The sequence below is a fragment of the Salvelinus alpinus genome, chromosome 31, assembly GCF_045679555.1.
Source record: "Salvelinus alpinus chromosome 31, SLU_Salpinus.1, whole genome shotgun sequence".
NCBI classification, from domain to species: domain Eukaryota; kingdom Metazoa; phylum Chordata; class Actinopteri; order Salmoniformes; family Salmonidae; genus Salvelinus; species Salvelinus alpinus.
In genome coordinates this window covers 23,651,868-23,670,854 of record NC_092116.1, presented here as the reverse complement: position 1 = coordinate 23,670,854, position 18,987 = coordinate 23,651,868, and the positions used below count along the sequence as shown (strand labels likewise).

Below are 18,987 nucleotides of genomic sequence, written 5' to 3'. Positions count from 1 at the left end.
GTTCAGAGGATTGTCATTTGTTGGGCAGATTATGAAATGAGAAGTGAAGTGATTTTGCTTATTAGATATATGTGTGGTTTAGCGAGCCAAAGTCAACATTATGGTTCTTATCCGATTATAAAATGTTTCTGTCATAGGCTACATCCCCTAATGGCACCCTATTCCATACATAGTGCACCATATGGGCCCTGGTCAAAAGTAGTGAACTATGTAGGGTATAGGGTGCCATTAGGGACACAAATATAGCATTTAATATAGTATTTAATATAGCATTTAATATAGTATTTAATGTAGTATTTGATATAGTATTTAATATAGCATTTAATGTAGTATTTAATATAGTATTTAATGTCGTTTTTAATATAGCATTTAATATAGCATTTAATGTAGTATTTAATATATCATTTAATATAGCATTTAATATATCATTTAATATAGCATTTAATATAGCATTTAATATAGCATTTAATATAGCATTTAATATAGTATTTAATATAGTATTTAATATAGCATTTAATGTAGTATTTAATATAGTATTTCAACAGGATGGGGCGAAACAAAATGGAGAGAAACAGCTGTCAACCTCCGCTTATGGTATTGACCCAGATTATGTTCAAGTTATAGTTTAAGTAGCCTATTATCATTGATGCTATGACACCATCCTGCCTATCTGGCCATTGCCCATAAGTCTAACTAAGTTTTAACTAAGTTCAAATTCATTAAAGGGTACGAGACTCAAACCTTCAAAGTCGATGTTGCAAAAACCACTATCCAACTATCAGAGTATTCTGAAAACCAGCTTTCCTTCGACACTGTCTTGGAATCTAATATCTGGGGTTTAGGAATGCTTCTGTAATGCTTTATTATAAAGCCATGACCGGGTGATACACTAAATCACATGGCTCCAACAGCCATGTTGGATTGATCAGTTACCCACACAGACTGAGGTTTGAGGTTTGGGCTGGGAAACTGGAGCCCGGCGGCCTCGATCTGTGCCAAGAGCTACAGGAACTGGCCTGAAAGGCTAGTATTACTATGGCCTATATCTTATGTCGTTGTCATAACCACTGAGTAAATCTTCCAATGAACTAACTCAGCAAAACTTAAAGGGTGTGTTCATAAGGCTGAAACATTAGAGTGTTGCAAAGAGACATATAATTTATAGTGACAGACATGTTAGATAATGAATATTATCTGTTCTACATTATGTATTTCTATCTGAACGTTTTTGTAGTGTTCCAACATCAGAACTAGAATGATTTCCATAGCGATTCTATTTCTATGGTTCCAACCTTCTGAAGAAATCCCAGGTTCCTCCTCGTTGATTGAGTCTTTCAAACTAAAGCAGGATGGAGAATAGATAGAGTTTATTTTTAATACCTTTTACCTAGAAATCCTTTTCTGGAATCACAAAGCTGAAAACCAGACTTGTTCCTTGGCTGTATGATTACTTTCTCCTGTTCCTAGTTGTGCTAGGTTTTCATGTGTTAGGATGCAACATCCCATTTTTATGATGATAGTATTTATAAAGGGTTTCAACAGAGTCCTGCCTGAGCAAGATGGATAAACCATTACCTAAGTATCTTATAGTCAATATTGACAGATGAAAACTAAACCCTGGTCAAAATCATGACATTGTTTTATGAGATTCAAGAGCGATGTCACACTGAGAAGGGCCATCACGAGCACCCACTTGGATATATCCATCACGAGCACCCACTTGGATATATCCATCACGAGCACCCAACTTGAATATAAATTGCAATTGAAACTTGTTTTTAAATGTTCTTTCTCTCACCAATATGGCAAGTTTCTATACTAAGCTCACTTACCAGTAGTAGCTGCATCAAGGATATTAGCCAACAATTCACAGATTCTCTGGCAGACCAGAATATGGGTCAACTCTTCCATGGCAGTAAATCACATCTAAAACTCTTCCAGACTCTCCTTATCATCTCTCTCCCATACAGTTTCCTTTCCAGACGTCCTCCTTTAGGACATTAGACATACATGTATGACCTGTGGCAAGACAAGTAAAACTGTAAGATTTTTTTTGTGTGACCCCTAACATAACATACATACAGTGCCTTCAGAAAGTATTCATACCCCTTGACTTATTCAAAATAAAAATGTTACAGCCTGAATTCAAAAATGGATTACATCTAAAAAAAAATATCTGAGCCATCTATACACAACACCCCATAATGAGAGTGAAAACATATATATTTTCAAATTGATTGAAAATGAGATACAGAAATATCTAAATTACATAAGTATTCACAAAGGTGCTTCTTAAATACTGTAGAAGCATCTTTGGCAGCGATTACAACAGTGAGTCTTTCTGGGTAAATCTCTAAGAGTTTTCCACACCTGGATTGTGCAACATTTGCCCATTATTCTTTAAAAAATTCTTCAAGCTCTGTCAAATTGGTTGTTGATCATTGCAAGGTTGTCATAACAAAAGGGGTTGAATACTTATTGACTCAAGACATTTCCGTGTGTGCGTGTGTGTTTGAGTGTGTGTAGCAGGCAGCCACAATACTCCGATTGTACTAAACAAGGCCTGTAGCAGTAAACATTCCTGGCTTCCTCATCAGCCATCTCCAAGTGCAGCAGAACGTTGTCAAGGGAATCACACATGCACGGACACACACTCCTCACTGGGTCAATGCAAGAACGTCCTATGACCTAGATTCCATTAAAGATGTTCATTTATTTTTATAAAACATTTATTTGTAAAAAAAAACAATCGCTCCCATTCACATAGCCTGTTGGTAAGGAATCCAGATATGTAAACATTCAATATGAAGTTATGATGATTAATATATAACTCACTGCCTGTAAAGTGAGTTTATTTATTCATACTATAAGCACAAGTTGGTATTGTAAACTACTTATGAACTCATAACACCTTAAACCCTTTATAAAGGGGACATTAATGTAAAGTGTTACCAACGTGTCGGTTATAGTAGAAGACCACAAGAATACAGCAACAGATGCAAATCAGACATTTGCTTACATTTTGCCAGCTGAAAAATAATGTATTTCTTTCAACTGACCATTTCTGACCAAAATGTGATCTTTCTTTCAACCTATAACTGACCAAATAACATTCACAGTTGGTTATGGAATGGTTCCGAACCGACAGCATTGGACACAGCTACTCGTATATCCAGAAATGATTTCTATTCTAACAGATTTTAAAGGCCATAAAAGCAATGTAACAATTGAAAAATCTATTAATTTAAAACTTTTCTTATCAATGATCGCTTGCTTTTGGAGTAAGTGATTCTCAAAAAAACAGCTCGTATGCTTTGACAAAGACATTTAGATAATACAAAACACATATATAACAATAAAAAATCAAGTGTTTCATTTCACTGGGACTTTCAGTCCTAAAGGCATTTGGACTCGAGTTCTGTGGAGATTTCCCAAACAAGGTTCAGTCAGTCTATCGTTTCCCCGTCAAGGTCCCAACAAACACAGTTCTTCTGTTTGTTGATCGTCTTCTCCTTGGATCTGAATGGTTAAAAAGTCACCCTTTAGGCATAGATCTAGGATCTATTTTACCCTCCCAAATCCTATCATCAACCATTAGGGGGAGAAACAAACAACTGACCCTAGATCAATGTTTAACTGCAACTATCAGTGTCTAGGTCTCTCAACAAGCGTGTTTGTTTGGTGGTCCAATATACTTTTATCAATCTCCCGGATTCCACACCACAGTTGCCATGGTTACTGCAGGATGACGTCATCGGGCTCGGTGTTGAACAGCAAGGGGCCTGTTCATGAGTGACATTGTAACGTTACAGAACGTTCAGATTAGTATTATAATTTTTAAAAAAGTCTTGAATACACTCGTGGTCATTTGTCATGGTTACTGCATAATGACATCAGGCTGGATGTTGAAGAGTAGGTCGTCGTTGCCCCTCCTGACCTCCAACAGCAGAGTCGTCTCCTGTGTGAGCGCCCCCTGTAGGTCAGTAGTGGTCAGCAACGGACGGCCGTTCAGCTTCACGATGATGTCACCGTCTCTGATTCCACCTCTGTGTGGAGAAAAGGGATTTCAGAATATATATATTTACATGGTCTGTGGGTACTGCAAAGCATTTTGTTTTTAAATATAAATAACAATGTTAATTTATCGTGGCTTATTCATGAACGTTATTATGAAAATGTAACTAAATCTTTTAAGCCAATCAATGGTCATGGTATAGCAGTGTAGACCACCTACTTCTGTGCAGGAGAGTGAGGAACCACTTCATGAACGTAGATCCCACTAGTGACCTCTGGGAAGTCTGGGTTCTGCTGCTTCAGCTCCTCAACCAGGCTAGACAGGACAGACACACAGTAAAGTTAGTTTTGGAAATAGTACGATTTTTTGTATTTATTGTAAGCTATAGAGATGTAATATATAGTTTGACACACGTTTTAGTATTATGACTACGTGTTAGAAAGACTTACGCTGAGGTGATGGTGAGCATCCTTATCCCAATAAACCGCTTCTTCAGTGATCTCACTTCTGTAAAAAAAAAAAGAGAATTTTTATTTTATTTATACTCATCTGTTCTATTCTTCCTTTTTCTGTTAAAATGTGATCATGCTGTCACGGTTCCACCTGTCAACAGAGGGCGGCAGAGACCGTCCTAGAGGCATTAACGACACTCAGGTGTGTCCAATTTACTCATTATCATTTCCCTCTTAAAAGAGGTGTGTTTTCCGTTGTCCTTTGCAGAAACTTGAATTGTTTACTGTGTGCGGTTGTTTCCTGAGTGAGTTTGCGAGACTTAGTGTTTGTTGTTTTATTCAAGTGTACTGTGATCCTGCGGCTACCGTTTCTCAGTGAAGTATTATGTTTATCCTTAACCGCTGATTCATCGTCTGGTCTCTTCTCTGCACCTGGGTCCAACCTTGCCACGTCACACATGCATGATGCTAATGTCTGTCTGTCTTTCCTGCTGTATGTATGGTGATGGGCTCTACTTGTCCAATGATTTGTTAAGGAAGGGGAGGGGTGGGCCTACCTTTGCTCTGCTTGTCCATTGATTCGTTGAGGAAGCGTGTGATCCTATCAGAGGGGATGGCGAAGGAAATCCCAGCAGCCACCTTGAGAGTGTTGATGCCAATCACCTCTCCATCCTGGTGGCAGTCAGACAGATAATGTAACATTGTGTTATGAATAGAAACTGGATTGCTACGGTTACCGATCACCTCACCATCGTGGTGGCATCCTATACAGGGTTAATAGGGGTCCGCACTGGGCTGGCTTCATTTAATTACATAGAATATTAGAATGGGCATTGGAATCCTGGCAATGTGACTCACAAGACCAGTGAACGTTTTGTTACTAGCGTATTATATTTCTGTGGCAACGGCTTCTTCAAGATTATCACAGTGAAGGTCGTGACTAATGTTATGGGTGCTGATGTAACGCTTACCAAGTTAACGAGAGGTCCACCTGAATTTCCATACTGAGAAAAGATGGAAACAATGATTATTCAAACAACCAATGGGATGTGTCTCTGATCATGGATGTCCCCTTTAAAATGTCAACACAGACAGCTAGACAGCCTATGAGTTGGTTATAAGTGGAGTGTGCTATAATTACCCTTTAAATAAAGTTTAGCTAAAGTTTAATTGAATGTCTCACGTTAATGATGGCGTCTGTCTGTACATAGCCCATGTCAGAGTCTCTGATGCCCAGCTCTTTGCCGTCCCTCTGAGCCGTGCTCACGATCCCCGTGGTAACCGTGTTCTGGAGCGCAAAGGGGCTGCCGATCGCAACCACAAACTCACCGGGTCGAAGGTCGGCCGAGTGGCCAAGCAACAGCACCGAGAGCTTTTTCTAAAGGGAGGAAGTGGGAGAGGATGGGGGAAGGGAGAGAGGGTGGGGGAAGGGAGAGAGGGTGGGGGAAGGGAGAGAGGGGTGGGGAAGGGAGAGAGGGGTGGGGAAGGGAGAGAGGGTGGGGGAAGGGAGAGAGGGTGGGGGAAGGGAGAGAGGGTGGGGGAAGGGAGAGAGGGTGGGGGAAGGGAGAGAGGGTGGGGGAAGGGAGAGAGGGTGGGGGAAGGGAGAGAGGGTGGGGGAAGGGAGAGAGGGTGGGGGAAGGGAGAGAGGGTGGGGGAAGGGAGAGAGGGTGGGGGAAGGGAGAGAGGGTGGGGGAAGGGAGAGAGGGTGGGGGAAGGGAGAGAGGGTGGGGGGTGGGGGAAGGGAGAGAGGGTGGGGGGAGGGAGAGAGGGTGGGGGAAGGGAGAGAGGGTGGGGAAGGGAGAGAGGGTGGGGAAGGGAGAGAGGGTGGGGGAAGGGAGAGAGGGTGGGGGAAGGGAGAGAGGGTGGGGGAAGGGAGAGAGGGTGGGGGAAGGGAGAGAGGGTGGGGGAGGGAGAGAGGGTGGGGGAGGGTGGGGGAGGGAGAGAGGGTGGGGGAGGGTGGGGGGAGGGAGAGAGGGTGGGGGAGGGTGGGGGGAGGGAGAGAGGGTGGGGGAGGGTGGGGGAGGGAGAGAGGGTGGGGGAGGGTGGGGGGAGGGAGAGAGGGTGGGGGAGGGTGGGGGAGGGAGAGAGGGTGGGGGAGGGTGGGGGAGGGAGAGAGGGTGGGGGAGGGTGGGGGAGGGAGAGAGGGTGGGGGAGGGTGGGGGAAGGGAGAGAGGGTGGGGGAGGGTGGGGGAAGGGAGAGAGGGTGGGGGAGGGAGAGAGGGTGGGGGAGGGAGAGAGGGTGGGGGAGGGAGAGAGGGTGGGGGAGGGAGAGAGGGTGGGGGAGGGGGAGGGAGAGAGGGTGGGGGAGGGGGAGGGAGAGAGGGTGGGGGAGGGAGAGAGGGTGGGGGAGGGAGAGAGGGTGGGGGAGGGAGAGAGAGAGAGGGGGTTGGAAGAGGGAGAAAGAGGAGACAGAAAGGGGGAAAAGGAAAGAAGAGAGAGAGACGGAGAGAACAGTTAAGTAAAAACATATGCTCACGAGACGGATGGTGTAGGAGGGCGAGAGAGAGGGACTTGTGGAGGAATTCTTTAAAGGGAAACTTCCACATGTTTCAACTTCATATTCATCATGTCCAGCACCACCCCAACATCAACATATGTAAAAAAGATAGAGGATGATACAGTGCCTTCAGGAAGTATTCACACCACACCCCTTGACTTTTTCACATTTTGTTGTGTTACAGACTGAATTTAAAATGGATTAAAATGAGATTGTGTCACCCGCCTACACACAATACCCCATGATGTCAAAGTGGAATTATTTTTTAGACATTTGTACAAATTAATTAAACATGAAAAGCTGAAATGTCTTTAGTCAATAAGTATTCAACCACTTTATGGCAAGCCTAAATAAGTTCAGGAGTAAGAATTTGCTTAACAAATCACATGATAAGTTGCATGGACTTGCATGGACTGTTTAGGATTTTGCCTGTGCTTAGCTCCATTCTGTTTATTTTTTATCCTGAAAAACATTAACCTGAATATATAACCACCATAGTATTTGGACTGTTCCATTGTAAAAAGTCCAAAAGTCTTTAGATACAGTGTTAGTCTTCCTCTAACCACAAATATTGGAGTCTTACCACAGCCATATTGTTCACAAAGAATAATCAGGTAGAACAGACAACCAGCAGTAGTCCGGACCTCCATGGGGTAAGATTTGAAGAAACTGACCATTCAACAATACATTGGAATAACTAATATATAATCCACTTCTCTCACCAGTGAGTTGACTTTTATGGTGGCGATGTCGGACTTCTTGTCGATGTCCTTGATGGTCGCCTCGTAGATGTCACCACTGTGCATCTGGACCTTGAGCTGCTGATGACCTGACATGGGCGTGGTGCTGGACACGACGTGGGCATTGGTCACTATCAGGCCCGTCTCTGACATCACAAAGCCTGACCCGCTAGACAGAGGGACGTTCCGGCCGAACAGAGGGTGTCTGGGAGTCGAGAGGTCAAAAGAGGTACACATAGAGCTAGAAATATAGACTTTCTAATGACAAGACGAGAGTTTACTGTGTCATGTGAAGTGCTATTGCCTATGATGAGAGATGACATACGATCTACACTGTTGTGATGAAGTTACTACGTTATACGTGATCATTTTGGTTCAACCATCATGCGCCCTTTCTTCAACACGAGTAAGACACATACTGACACAACACCAACTGTAGTTGGAAATCCAATTTGAATATTGAAACTATGTTGCAAATGTCAGAGAGACAGACCACAAGATTTTTACAAATCTCCGCTGTTGAGAACTAAATGATATTATAAAAAGAAATGTGAGATAATGTCTAGATGATTTTTATAGTGGAGATCAAGTTTATAAATTACTTGGCTGGGCTGATGAGACAGTGGATTGTGTAGTCAGATGGAACACAGTAAATAGGCATTTTAACGTCAGATTTAGCCGGTGGTAACTTGTGGAATAGACACCGGCTGGAATGTGCTTTCAACCAATCAGCATGCAGGATTAGACACACCCGTTGTATAATGCAGTACAAACACACGTGTCTGCCTACACAAACACACTCGGCGTACCTGAGGAAGAGTTCGATGTGGACCACAGCCGGAGCGATCTTCTCCACCACGTCAGCTATGAAGTTAAACTTATACCTGGGACTGGTGGGGTGTGAAGTACCTATACTAGCGGGAAGAATTACTCATGTTAATAATAGAATCCAGTCACTCCTCCACACCATCACCACTGAAACATCAGATTTTCTAGCTGTTATCTGGTAGCCGCAACCTAATGTGCTGAAAACAGTAGGCTTCAAAGTGGTAACAGTAAGGGCCCAGAGTGGTCCCTAGTTAGGTCATGTGATCAGGAAAACGTCCTGGACAACAACATCAACAGTATCAAAACATACACCTGACGTCAACAGGTTCCCCTGAAGTTCCTTTGTGATGCCCTACACTATTTTATTCTTCCCTCCACCCCTTCCTAAATGAAACCTCAGTACTTTGGTCTAAAAACAGCTGGGAGGTTTTGCTGGGCTGCACTCTTTCAGGGCCATGAAAGCGCCTTGGTGGCGTGTGTGGGGTGCGTGCAGCAGTTAACAAACGTTAATTACAGCGGGTTATTTCCAGTACATGGCAGCCACGCCACCGGCTAGCGTTTTGTTCTCCTCAGCTGACTGCGGTTTCCTGTGTGTGTGTCGGTGTGTGTGTCGGTTTGTGACCGCCTTGGCTTGTACATGTATACACAATCAGGCTACACAGCTGAGTTTAGAGTACAAACAGTCAGCAAACATACACTCTGTCCTGAAACTGGCCTGTGGCATACTAGTGACCTCAATATCAACTCCCAGATTTTACAGTTACTCTTATTCATCTCATGCAGTTATACTAGGGCCAGGAGTTTGTCCTGACTGGGGGATCGTCATCATGAAAAACACTATCACTAACCAGGGCCCAGAGTTCCTAGTCAGGTCACATGGTCAGGGAAAAACATCTGACTAGATTTTAGAACTATTCTCATTCTAACCATTTGCAAATCCAATTTTTGGCTATGGTCATCCTCGTAATCATTGGCAAACCGTTGGCTAAGGGAGTGTAGAATTAAACATCCAAGCGAAGTGGAATCTCAGAAGAACATATTTCAGCACTAAGCTACAAATTGGTCCTCTATGGTTGGCTAACCAAGCATTAGAAAAACCAAACCAGTGGATGGCACAATCGTGGCCGTAACTGTGGAAAAACCAACTCTGCTATTAGTCTAGCCTGGTTTCCCAGATTTGTTTGTGCCGTCTTGCCAATAACCATATGAGTTGGAAAGACAGTAAAACAAATCTGGGACCAGGCTGCTATTATCCTGTGTGGTGGCCAATAATGATACTGTACATCTACCTCATGCTTTTCTGTGGGATAGAAGAATATATTGTAATTTCAGTGTTTATGTGCACGCATGCATGTGTGCATACTGTAGATGCAATGCTAAGGTAAGGGTTTGAGATAAGTCTGGAAAATGTGGGTTTGGAATGAAGAACAGTTTGAAGATACTAAACATGTACTTAGACTGAAGGCCAATGATAATGGGGAGATCATTTTAGCTTTAGGCCGATGTGGTAGCTGGTCCATCTGAAATAACTCAAGGATGACTTGAGGGCAAACACACATAATTCAACATAAGTTGAATGGGTTCACATGCTGATATAATATTAGACTGAGTGGGATATGCTGTAGACTGAGAAATGAGAGGCAATGGAGATCTGAGAATAGAAACTAAAATGTAAACAGTGATAATCTTCTATTTCTAACTCAACAGGGAATGATCAGTTTAGTTAGGGAAACCTTGAGTAATTGGCCAATTTGTCAGGAGATTAAGATAAAACGCCACCATCCATAATAATCTGCCTGTGTGAGGTCTCTACAAAGCCTTGATTCTAATTGGCTCATGGATGATTTGGACCAATGAGCAGATAAGAATACAAATCTCATCATCAGTCATCCGTATCCCTCTTATTAAACTCCATATAGTTATGGGTTCAAATAATATTTGAAATCTTTCCAATATCTTAAACATTTGCTCTGCTCTCCCTGGAGTGCCCGATAGGCAAGGTTTGCAGTTTTGGGACTACTCTATTGGTTCCATTGTGCCAGGCAAGCTCAATCAAGCCCAGCTTACATAGTTGAAATTATTTGAAATAGTAGTTGAACCCATCTATGGCGATTAGAACAATTCAATGGCAGTCAGCCACATGCTTTTAAGCCCCTGACACAGAATAATGACTTCTGATCAAAGTCAAGACAAATCGGATATGCCATAACTTTTTGTGTCTGCATGGGACTTCCTGCTTCGTGTAAAGTCTCTGAAGGGACACAAGCCAACTGTTTCCCTCATTAGTGAGAAAGTACTGTATTATTCGGGTCAGGTCAACCTGAGACGTCATACACTTAGTTCGTTTGAAAAGGGAATTGATGGACAAATTCAATACGGTTTGATTCATTCTGTGTAAAAGACCTGCAGGATATCTCTACCATATTACAATGGAGCCCCCTCAGTTTGCATGTGCTCTGTTGTCTATATTACACAGTACAACTTTGTTGATGTAGCCTGCAGTAAAGCGTGTTACACACCATCCCCAAGGACCTGTTTAGGTCGGAGATGGTATGAAGTCATGTATTGATTCTAGAATGTCTCTCAGGAACTATTTGTAATGTGCTACATTATTTTTCTAAAAATAAATACATTCAGAATGGAATGGGAACCAAGGTAACTTCCACCCCTGGGCAGGAAAATGCCTATAAATGGACACAGGAAATGCAAATAAAAGCTAGACAGGAAAACAAACATTAAACTCTGACAAGTGAAGTCATTCATTCAGTGGCTGGTCATTAGTTTTAATCATGTGAGACTAATCTATAGGAAGTCTGTCTGGGTGTAATGATGGAGATTCCCCTAGGCACAGATCAGCTTTCTCTCCCCCAATCCTAACCTATACCCTACATTACTCATCTCATATGTATATACTGTACTCTATACCATCTACTGCATCTTGCCTATGCTGTTCTGTACCATCACTCATTCATATATCTTTATGTACATATTCTTTATCCCTTTACACTTCCGTGTATAAGGTAGTAGTTGTGGAATTGTTAGGTTAGATTACTCGTTGGTTATTACTCCATTGTCGGAACTAGAAGCACAAGCATTTCGCTACACTCGCATTAACATCTGCTAACCATGTGTATGTGACAAATATGATTTGATTTGAAACCATTAGGAGGGAAAACCACAAAACTGGCCTCAGATCAGTGTCTATGGGAAACATTTGTTATTTTCCAATGAGGGACATAAAGGACTTGTATGGGTTGACTTTCGGGGTTAACTTTAACGATCCATTCACCCAGACAGTCTGCTGGCTGCCCGTTCTGACAAAGGAGGGGTTGAAGGGTTGTTCCTGCTCTTCCACTAGCCTACTTATAGTAAGCTGTTCCTATATAGTGCACTACTTTTGAGAAGAGCCCTATATGCCCTAACCAAATCTCAGCATTATTGAGTATGTAAAAAAAAAAAAGTGCACTATATGGAAGAGGATGTAATTTGGGATGAACCCTGTAACTGCACTATGCAAACATCAACCATATCAATTCATCGTCCACATCGCATAAAGTGCATCAAAGTAACTGTGTGTGTGCAAATCAAATCTGATTTGTCACATGTGCGGGAATACAACAGTTGTAGACTTTACCGTGAATTGCTTACTTACAAGCTCTTAACCAACAATGCAGTTCAAGAAATAGAGTTAAGAAAATATTTACTAAATAAACTAAAAAGTAAAAAAATAAAGTAACACAATAAAATAACAATACCGAGGCTATATACAGGCAGTACCGAGTCAATGTGCGGGGGTGCAGGTTAGTCGAGGTAATTTGCACATGTAGTTAGGGGTAAAGTGACCATGCATAGATAATAAGCAGCGAGTTTCTGCTAATATTGAATTGTATGTTTTGTATGTTGCAACTGTTTGTTGTTGTTGTTGATTTAGTTTATTTTTAGACACAAATGACTTACCTTTGTTTTGGTTGATTTTGCATGGTCCCTTCTGGACCGAGTTGATGGCTGGCAGCCCCTGTTGCAGAGCCTTCCTACTCTGCGCCTTAAGCTGACACACGTTCCCATAGGTATTGCCATCACTGCCGCAGACTTTATGGCCCAATTTGCACTGGCAGAACCCCTTGGCGAGACGCTTGCCGGCCGGGTGCTTGCAGTCGAGTCCATCACCGCAGGGTAGGTCGTCTTTGCGTCCGCATGGATCGCCTTCGCCCTGGGCGCATACCAGGCAGCAGTTGCATCGGTCTGGAACGTAACCCATCGGGCAGCTGGGGCTGGGGCAAGTGCTCACGTCGCAGCGCTCCGTGCACTTTGGTTTGGCCTCAGCACGGACGAAGTCCTCGACGCAGAAGAGAACGGTGGCAAACAGAAGGACCTGCATTGTTGGCGATCTGGTGGAGAAAATTAAACCTATAAAATAAAAAATAATGTAAAGTATTTACATTAAGGTCATGTTCGTCACAAAACGGTTACTTGTAATATGGGAAGATTGAACGACGCGCAACGTCTTTATGCATCACTTTCACGGGGCTGTTGAGACAAATTTACGCTTGCAGGACAGACATTGGTGTCTTCTTACGACTGAAAAGTTCTCCACTCATATGCATATTCTGATTCAGATTAAATGGGTAACTTTATCCCAAAGGAGTGGAAATTCATCCCAAAGATGCTCGTAATTGTGCGCCTAATCGATGCACTGTTTACAGCTGTAAGTTATTTGTAATGATCCCGGTGACGCTGAGTCTCCATTGAAATGAGTGTCAGTGCAGCAGTGCAGTGTCTTTTCTCCGGGTTTTGGAAGATCCCATATCATTCGTTCGCATCTGGTCTGGCTCTGCCCCTCCGAAGCGCGTAGCTGAGCAAAAGAGGTCTTTGATCATTAAAACGCGCCCCCAGGAGGCGGAGACTGAGCCCATTGACACACACACACCTCATAACCTTTGAGTTTTCATCATATAGAGCATGAAAGTTGTCATCATACCTTGTGATGAATAACTTGAAAATGAACTTTGTCTGTACCTTGCCACCGTAGGCCAAAGCATAATTAATCACTGGACAATATTATGGAGGTTACCGTTTTTTGTCATGAATCTTGTTCTGGAGGCAGCTCTGCAGAGTGGTCACTAGCTGGCACAGCCACAAAATCATAAAATCGGATAAAACCAAAAAGCATATTTTTGTTTTCAAACATTTTTTTTTACACTATAGACAATTTTTACTTTGCAGCTGGCCCATCCAGCAGAAACCGCTCAGTTCTGCCTCCAGTGAAAGATTCATGACAACAAACGTGTCAAAATCTGTGTCAAAATATTGACGTAAATAATTGGGTCTCTGTCAGTAAACATGGGCGTGGATGCACTCAGTAACAGTTGTCGCGTGGCAATTTGTTTTTTCCGTTTCAAAATATTAAGTCATCCATTCGTCTGGATGTGAGCAAGTGCAATGTACGTCCTAAATGGCACCCTATTCCCCACACAATGCACCAGTGCACTATAGAGGGAATGGGTGCACTAATAGGTTGGCATTTGGGATGCAAACACATGTTTTTATAAGCACCCCTTTTAAGGACAATTTAAGATGACCAGCCGGTAGCAACATAGTGGTGGTTGTTTTTTGCACATACTCTCTCTCCTAGAGGAATGGGCATCAGGCTAGAGCCTAATAAATGTTTGTTTAGGTAAAGAAGAGAGGAAATGGCACACTATTCCCTATATAGCGCACTAGGTTTGACCAGTGCCTGTAGGGAATAGCGTTCCATTTGGGACATACCATATGCATTTCACCAACCGCGGGTATGTTTATTTGAAAGCTCAACGTCAATCACTCCTGGCACTTTTCAGAAACACTGGACCCCTTGTTCCAGTCACCAACTGAGCTGACCGTTAATGTGGGAAGCAGTACTTGGTGATATTTTCACGATTCTTAAGCATACTTTATATGTGTTATTCTTGGGATTAAAAGATGGAATTGTTGCTGAAATTGTGATATTACCATTTATTACAGAAAAGTAAGACTCAGCATTACTCTTTCTCTTTGTCTGTAACTTTTTCAATAGTCAGTGCTTTCCAGGCATGCTTCATGTACAGAACTTCAGGGCAGCATGTTGTTCATTTGGAAAGTGTTTGGTGCAGACAGTGAGCTGCAAAAGTATTGGGACGGTGACACTTTGTTGTTGTTTTGGCTCTGTACTCCAGCACATTGGATTACATCAAGCTTGTGACTCTACACACGTGTTGGATGAATTTGCTGTTTGTTTTGGTTGTGCTTCAGATTAGAAAAATGAATGGTAAATAATGTATTGTGTCATTTTGGAGTCACTTTTATTGTAAATAAGAATAGAATATGTGTCTAAACACTTCTACATTAATGTGGACGCTACCATGGTTACGAATGATCAGTGAGAAAGTTACAGACCTACAAATATCATACCCCCAAGACATGCTAACCTCTCTCAATAACAGGGGAGGTTAGCAATTTTTTGGGGGGTATGATATTTATGCCTTTTAAATAAAACATATAATATTCTTATTTACAATAAAAGTCACTCCAAATAGACACAATACATTATTTACCATTCATTTCTATTGGGAACAAAATAATCTTAAACACAACCAAAACAAACAGCAAATGAATCAAACAAGTTAGAGTCACAAGCTTGATATAATCATTGGTTGCTAGGAATATGGGACCAAATACTACAGTTTTGACTACTTTATTAATGCACATAAACAGAGCATTCGGAAAGTATTCAGATCCCTTGACTTTTTCCACATTTTGTTACATTACAGCCTTATTCTAAAATGGATTAAATAGTTGTTTTTCCTCATCAATCTACACACACCCCATAAAGACAAAGCAAAAACAAGTCTAGAAGTTAAGTATTCAGACCCTTTACTCAGTACTTTGTTGAAGCACCTTTGGCAGCGATTACAGCCTTGAGTCTTCTTGGGTATGACACTACAAGCTTGACACACCTGTATTTGGGGAGTTTCTCCCATTATTCTCTGCAGATCCTCTCAAGCTCTGTCAGGTTGGATGGGGAGCGATGCTGCACAGCTATTTTCAGATCTCTCCAGAGATGTTCGATCGGGTTCAAGTCCGAGCTCTGGTTGGGCCACTCAAAAACATTCAGAGACTTATCCCGAAGCCACTCCTGCGTTGTCTTGGCTGTGTGCTTAGGGTTGTTGTCCTGTTGGAAGGTGAACCTTCGCCCCAGTCTGAGGTCCTGAGCTCACTGGGGCAGGTTTTCATCAAGGACCTCTCTGTACTTTATTCTGTTAATCTTTCCCTCAATCCTGACTAGTCATCCAGTCCCGCTGCTGAAAAACATCCCCACAGCATGATGCTGCCACCACCATGCTTCACCGTAGGGATGGTGCCAGGTTTCCTCCAGACGTGACACTTGCCATTCAGGCCAAATAGTTCAATCTTGGATTTATCACACTAGAGAATCTTGTTTCTCATGGTCTGAGAGACTTTAGGTGCCTTTGGCAAACTCCAAGCGGGCTGTCATGTGCCTTTTACTGAGGAGTGCCTTCCGTCTGGCCACTCTACCATAAAGGCCTGATTGGTGGAGTACTGCAGAGATGGTTGTCCTTCTGGAAGGTTCTCCCATCTCCACAGAGGAACTCTGTAGCTCTGTCGGAGTGACCATCAGGTTCTTGGTCACCTCCCTGACCAAGGCCCTTTTCCCCCCGATTGCGCAGTTTGGCCGGGCGGCCAACTCTAGGAAGAGTCTTGGTGGTTCCAAACTTCTTCTATTTAAGAATGGTGGAGGCCACTGTGCTCTTGGGGACCTTCAATGCTGCATACATTTTTTGGTACCCTTCCCCAGATCTGTGCCTCGACACAATCCTGTCTCGGAGCTCTATGGACAATTCCTTCAACCTCATGGCTTGGTTATTGCTCTGACATGCACTGTGAACTGTGGGCCCTTATATAGACTTTCCAAATCATGTCCAATCAATTGAATTTACCACAGGTGGACTCCAATCAAGTTGTAGAAACATCTCAAGCATGGTCAATGGAAACAGGATGCATGTTAGTTACATTTCGAGTCTCTTAGCAAAGGGTCTGAATATTTATGTAAATAAGGTATTTCTGTTTATATTTAATACATTTGCAAACAGTTATACAAAACCTGTTTTTGCCATGTCATTATGGGGTATTGTGTGTAGATTGATGAGAAAAAAGGTGGTAAAGTTACAAAATGTGGAATAAGGGAAGGGGTCTGAATACTTTCCCAGAATGCACTGTAAGTGAATTTGCCCCAATACGTTTGGTCCTCTAAAATGGGGGGACTATGTACAAAAAGTGCTGTAATTTATTAACAGTTCACCCGATGTGGATGAAAATGCCCTCAAATTAAAGCTGAGTCTGCACTTTAACCTCAGTCATTGTATCATTACTGTATAAAAATCACTGTATATGCATGTGTTAGTCCTTTCAGAAAGTATTCATACCCCTTGAGTTATAAAATGTTCAGAAAGTATTCATACCCCTTGAGTTATAAAATGTTCAGAAACTATTCATACCCCTTGAGTTATAAAATGTTCAGAAACTATTCATACCCCTTGAGTTACAAAATGTTGTGTTACAGACTGAATTCAAAATGGATTAAATAGATTTTTTCCCCATTTGGTATTTTTGGTATTTTATTAGGATCCCTATTAGCTGTTCGCAAAGCATCTACACACAATACCCCACACCTGTCTATAAAAGACCCACCAGTTGACAGTGAATGTCAGAGAAGAAACTATACCATGAAGTCCAAGAAACTGTCCGTAGATCTCCAAATTGTGATGAGGATTAGATCTGGGGAAGGGTATAAAACAATTTCTAGAGTGTTGTAAGTTTCCACGAGCACAGTGGTCTCCAGCACTGGGAAATGGAAAAAATATGGAATTACCCAGACTCCGCCTAGTGCTGAGCAACTGGGCAAGAAGGACCTTGGTCAGAGAGGTGACCAAGAACCCAATGACCACTCTGACAGAACTACAGAGTTTCTTAGCTAAGATGGCAGAACCTGCCAGAAGGACAACAGTCTACAGCACTTCACCAATCTGGGCTTTATGCGAGAGTGGCCAAACGGAAGACATGACAGCACGCCTGGAGTTTACAAACATTCACATGAAAGACTGTGGTCTGATGAGACAACATTTTAACTGAATGCAAAGCGCTATGTCTGGAGAACCAGGCACAGCTCCTTACCCATCTAACACCATCCCTACCGTGAAACATGGAGGTGGCAGCATCATGCTATGGGGATACTTTTCAGCGGCAGGGACTGGGAGAATGGTAAGGACAGAGAGAACAATGAATGGCAAATCCATGCAAATCCATGATGAGAACCTGCTTCAGAGTGCAAACAACCTTAGACGGGGGCCAAGATTTACATTCCAACAGGACAATGACCCCAAGCATACAGCCAAAGCAGTGCTGGAATGGTTTCAGAACAAGAATGTGAAAGTCCTTGAGTGGTCCAGCCAAAGCCCAGGCTTGAATCCCATTGAAAATCTGTGGAAAGACTTGAAGATAGATGTGGGGCAGTGGTGAACAGCAAATTTAACAGAGTTTGAGAAAATCTGAAGGGAAGAATGGGAGAACATCCCCTAATTCAGATTAGCAAAATTGATACAGCCATACCCAACACGACTCAAAGCTGTAAACACTGCCAAATGTGCTTCTATAAAGTATTGACTCAGGGGTGTGAATACTTATGTAAATGAGATCTCATTTTCAATACATTTGCAAACATTTCTAAAAACATGTTTTCGCTGTCATTATGGGGTATTGTGTGTAGATGGGTGAGAAAAGTCAAGGGGTATGAATACATTCTGAAGGCACTGTAGCTACCTTAAGATCAATGCAGTAACTGCAAGTCGCTGTGGATAAGAACTTCTGCTAAAATGTAAATGTAGGTAGGATAACTAGAAGTTAAAACTAGGGCCCAGAGTTCTTCCCTTCTCAGGGGGGCACATGATGGCCCCAGTCAGTGGCGATTTTAGCATGTGAATCTTGGTGGGGCAAATCCCCCAAATTCTTTGGGGATGCATGCCAGCAAAGCCACAACACAACACAATACATTAATTGCACTATAACGGTGACAAACGGTGCCCACAAACTGTTAGGGCCTACATAAAGCTGTCCCAACAGCAGACTCCCAACACCTTACCACTGCTACACCTGGCTATCAGCGGAGCCTTGTCTGGCAGCGAAACACTTCATTCAGCCTCATTTACTGTCTTAAAAAAAAGATAGCTGTTATGGCTGACTTGCTTAAACAAATGTGATTCCTACTGACAATTGAGATGTACAAACTAAACCATAAGGGGACGACAAGCGGATAAGAGGCAATCCATAATTTCGATTAAGACCTTAACTGAGCGAGCGACGACGGACGTAGTCAATATAACTATTTGTTCAGCACTTTTGAAATGGACAGCGACAGAATTCAGA

At 42.5% G+C, this 18,987-nt stretch overlaps 1 protein-coding gene across 2 annotated transcripts; it reads right to left on the bottom strand.

The window, feature by feature from the left end:
* Positions 1-2,711: 2,711 nt before the first annotated feature.
* LOC139561213 (serine protease HTRA3-like) lies at positions 2,712-13,294 on the bottom strand. Of its 2 annotated transcripts, none has more exons than XM_071378170.1 (9): positions 12,490-13,294; positions 8,514-8,613; positions 7,687-7,909; positions 5,651-5,845; positions 5,439-5,471; positions 5,025-5,139; positions 4,465-4,522; positions 4,235-4,330; positions 2,712-4,046 (listed from the first exon to the last, which is right to left on the bottom strand). In XM_071378170.1, exons 1-9 carry the CDS (start codon positions 12,908-12,910, stop codon positions 3,878-3,880), a joined length of 1,410 nt encoding a protein of 469 aa, XP_071234271.1. In that variant the 5' UTR covers positions 12,911-13,294; the 3' UTR covers positions 2,712-3,877. The 2 variants fall into 2 exon arrangements, with proteins under 2 accessions (XP_071234271.1, XP_071234272.1); XM_071378171.1 differs by having other exon boundaries at positions 8,514-8,618; positions 12,490-12,650.
* Positions 13,295-18,987: the final 5,693 nt, after the last annotated feature.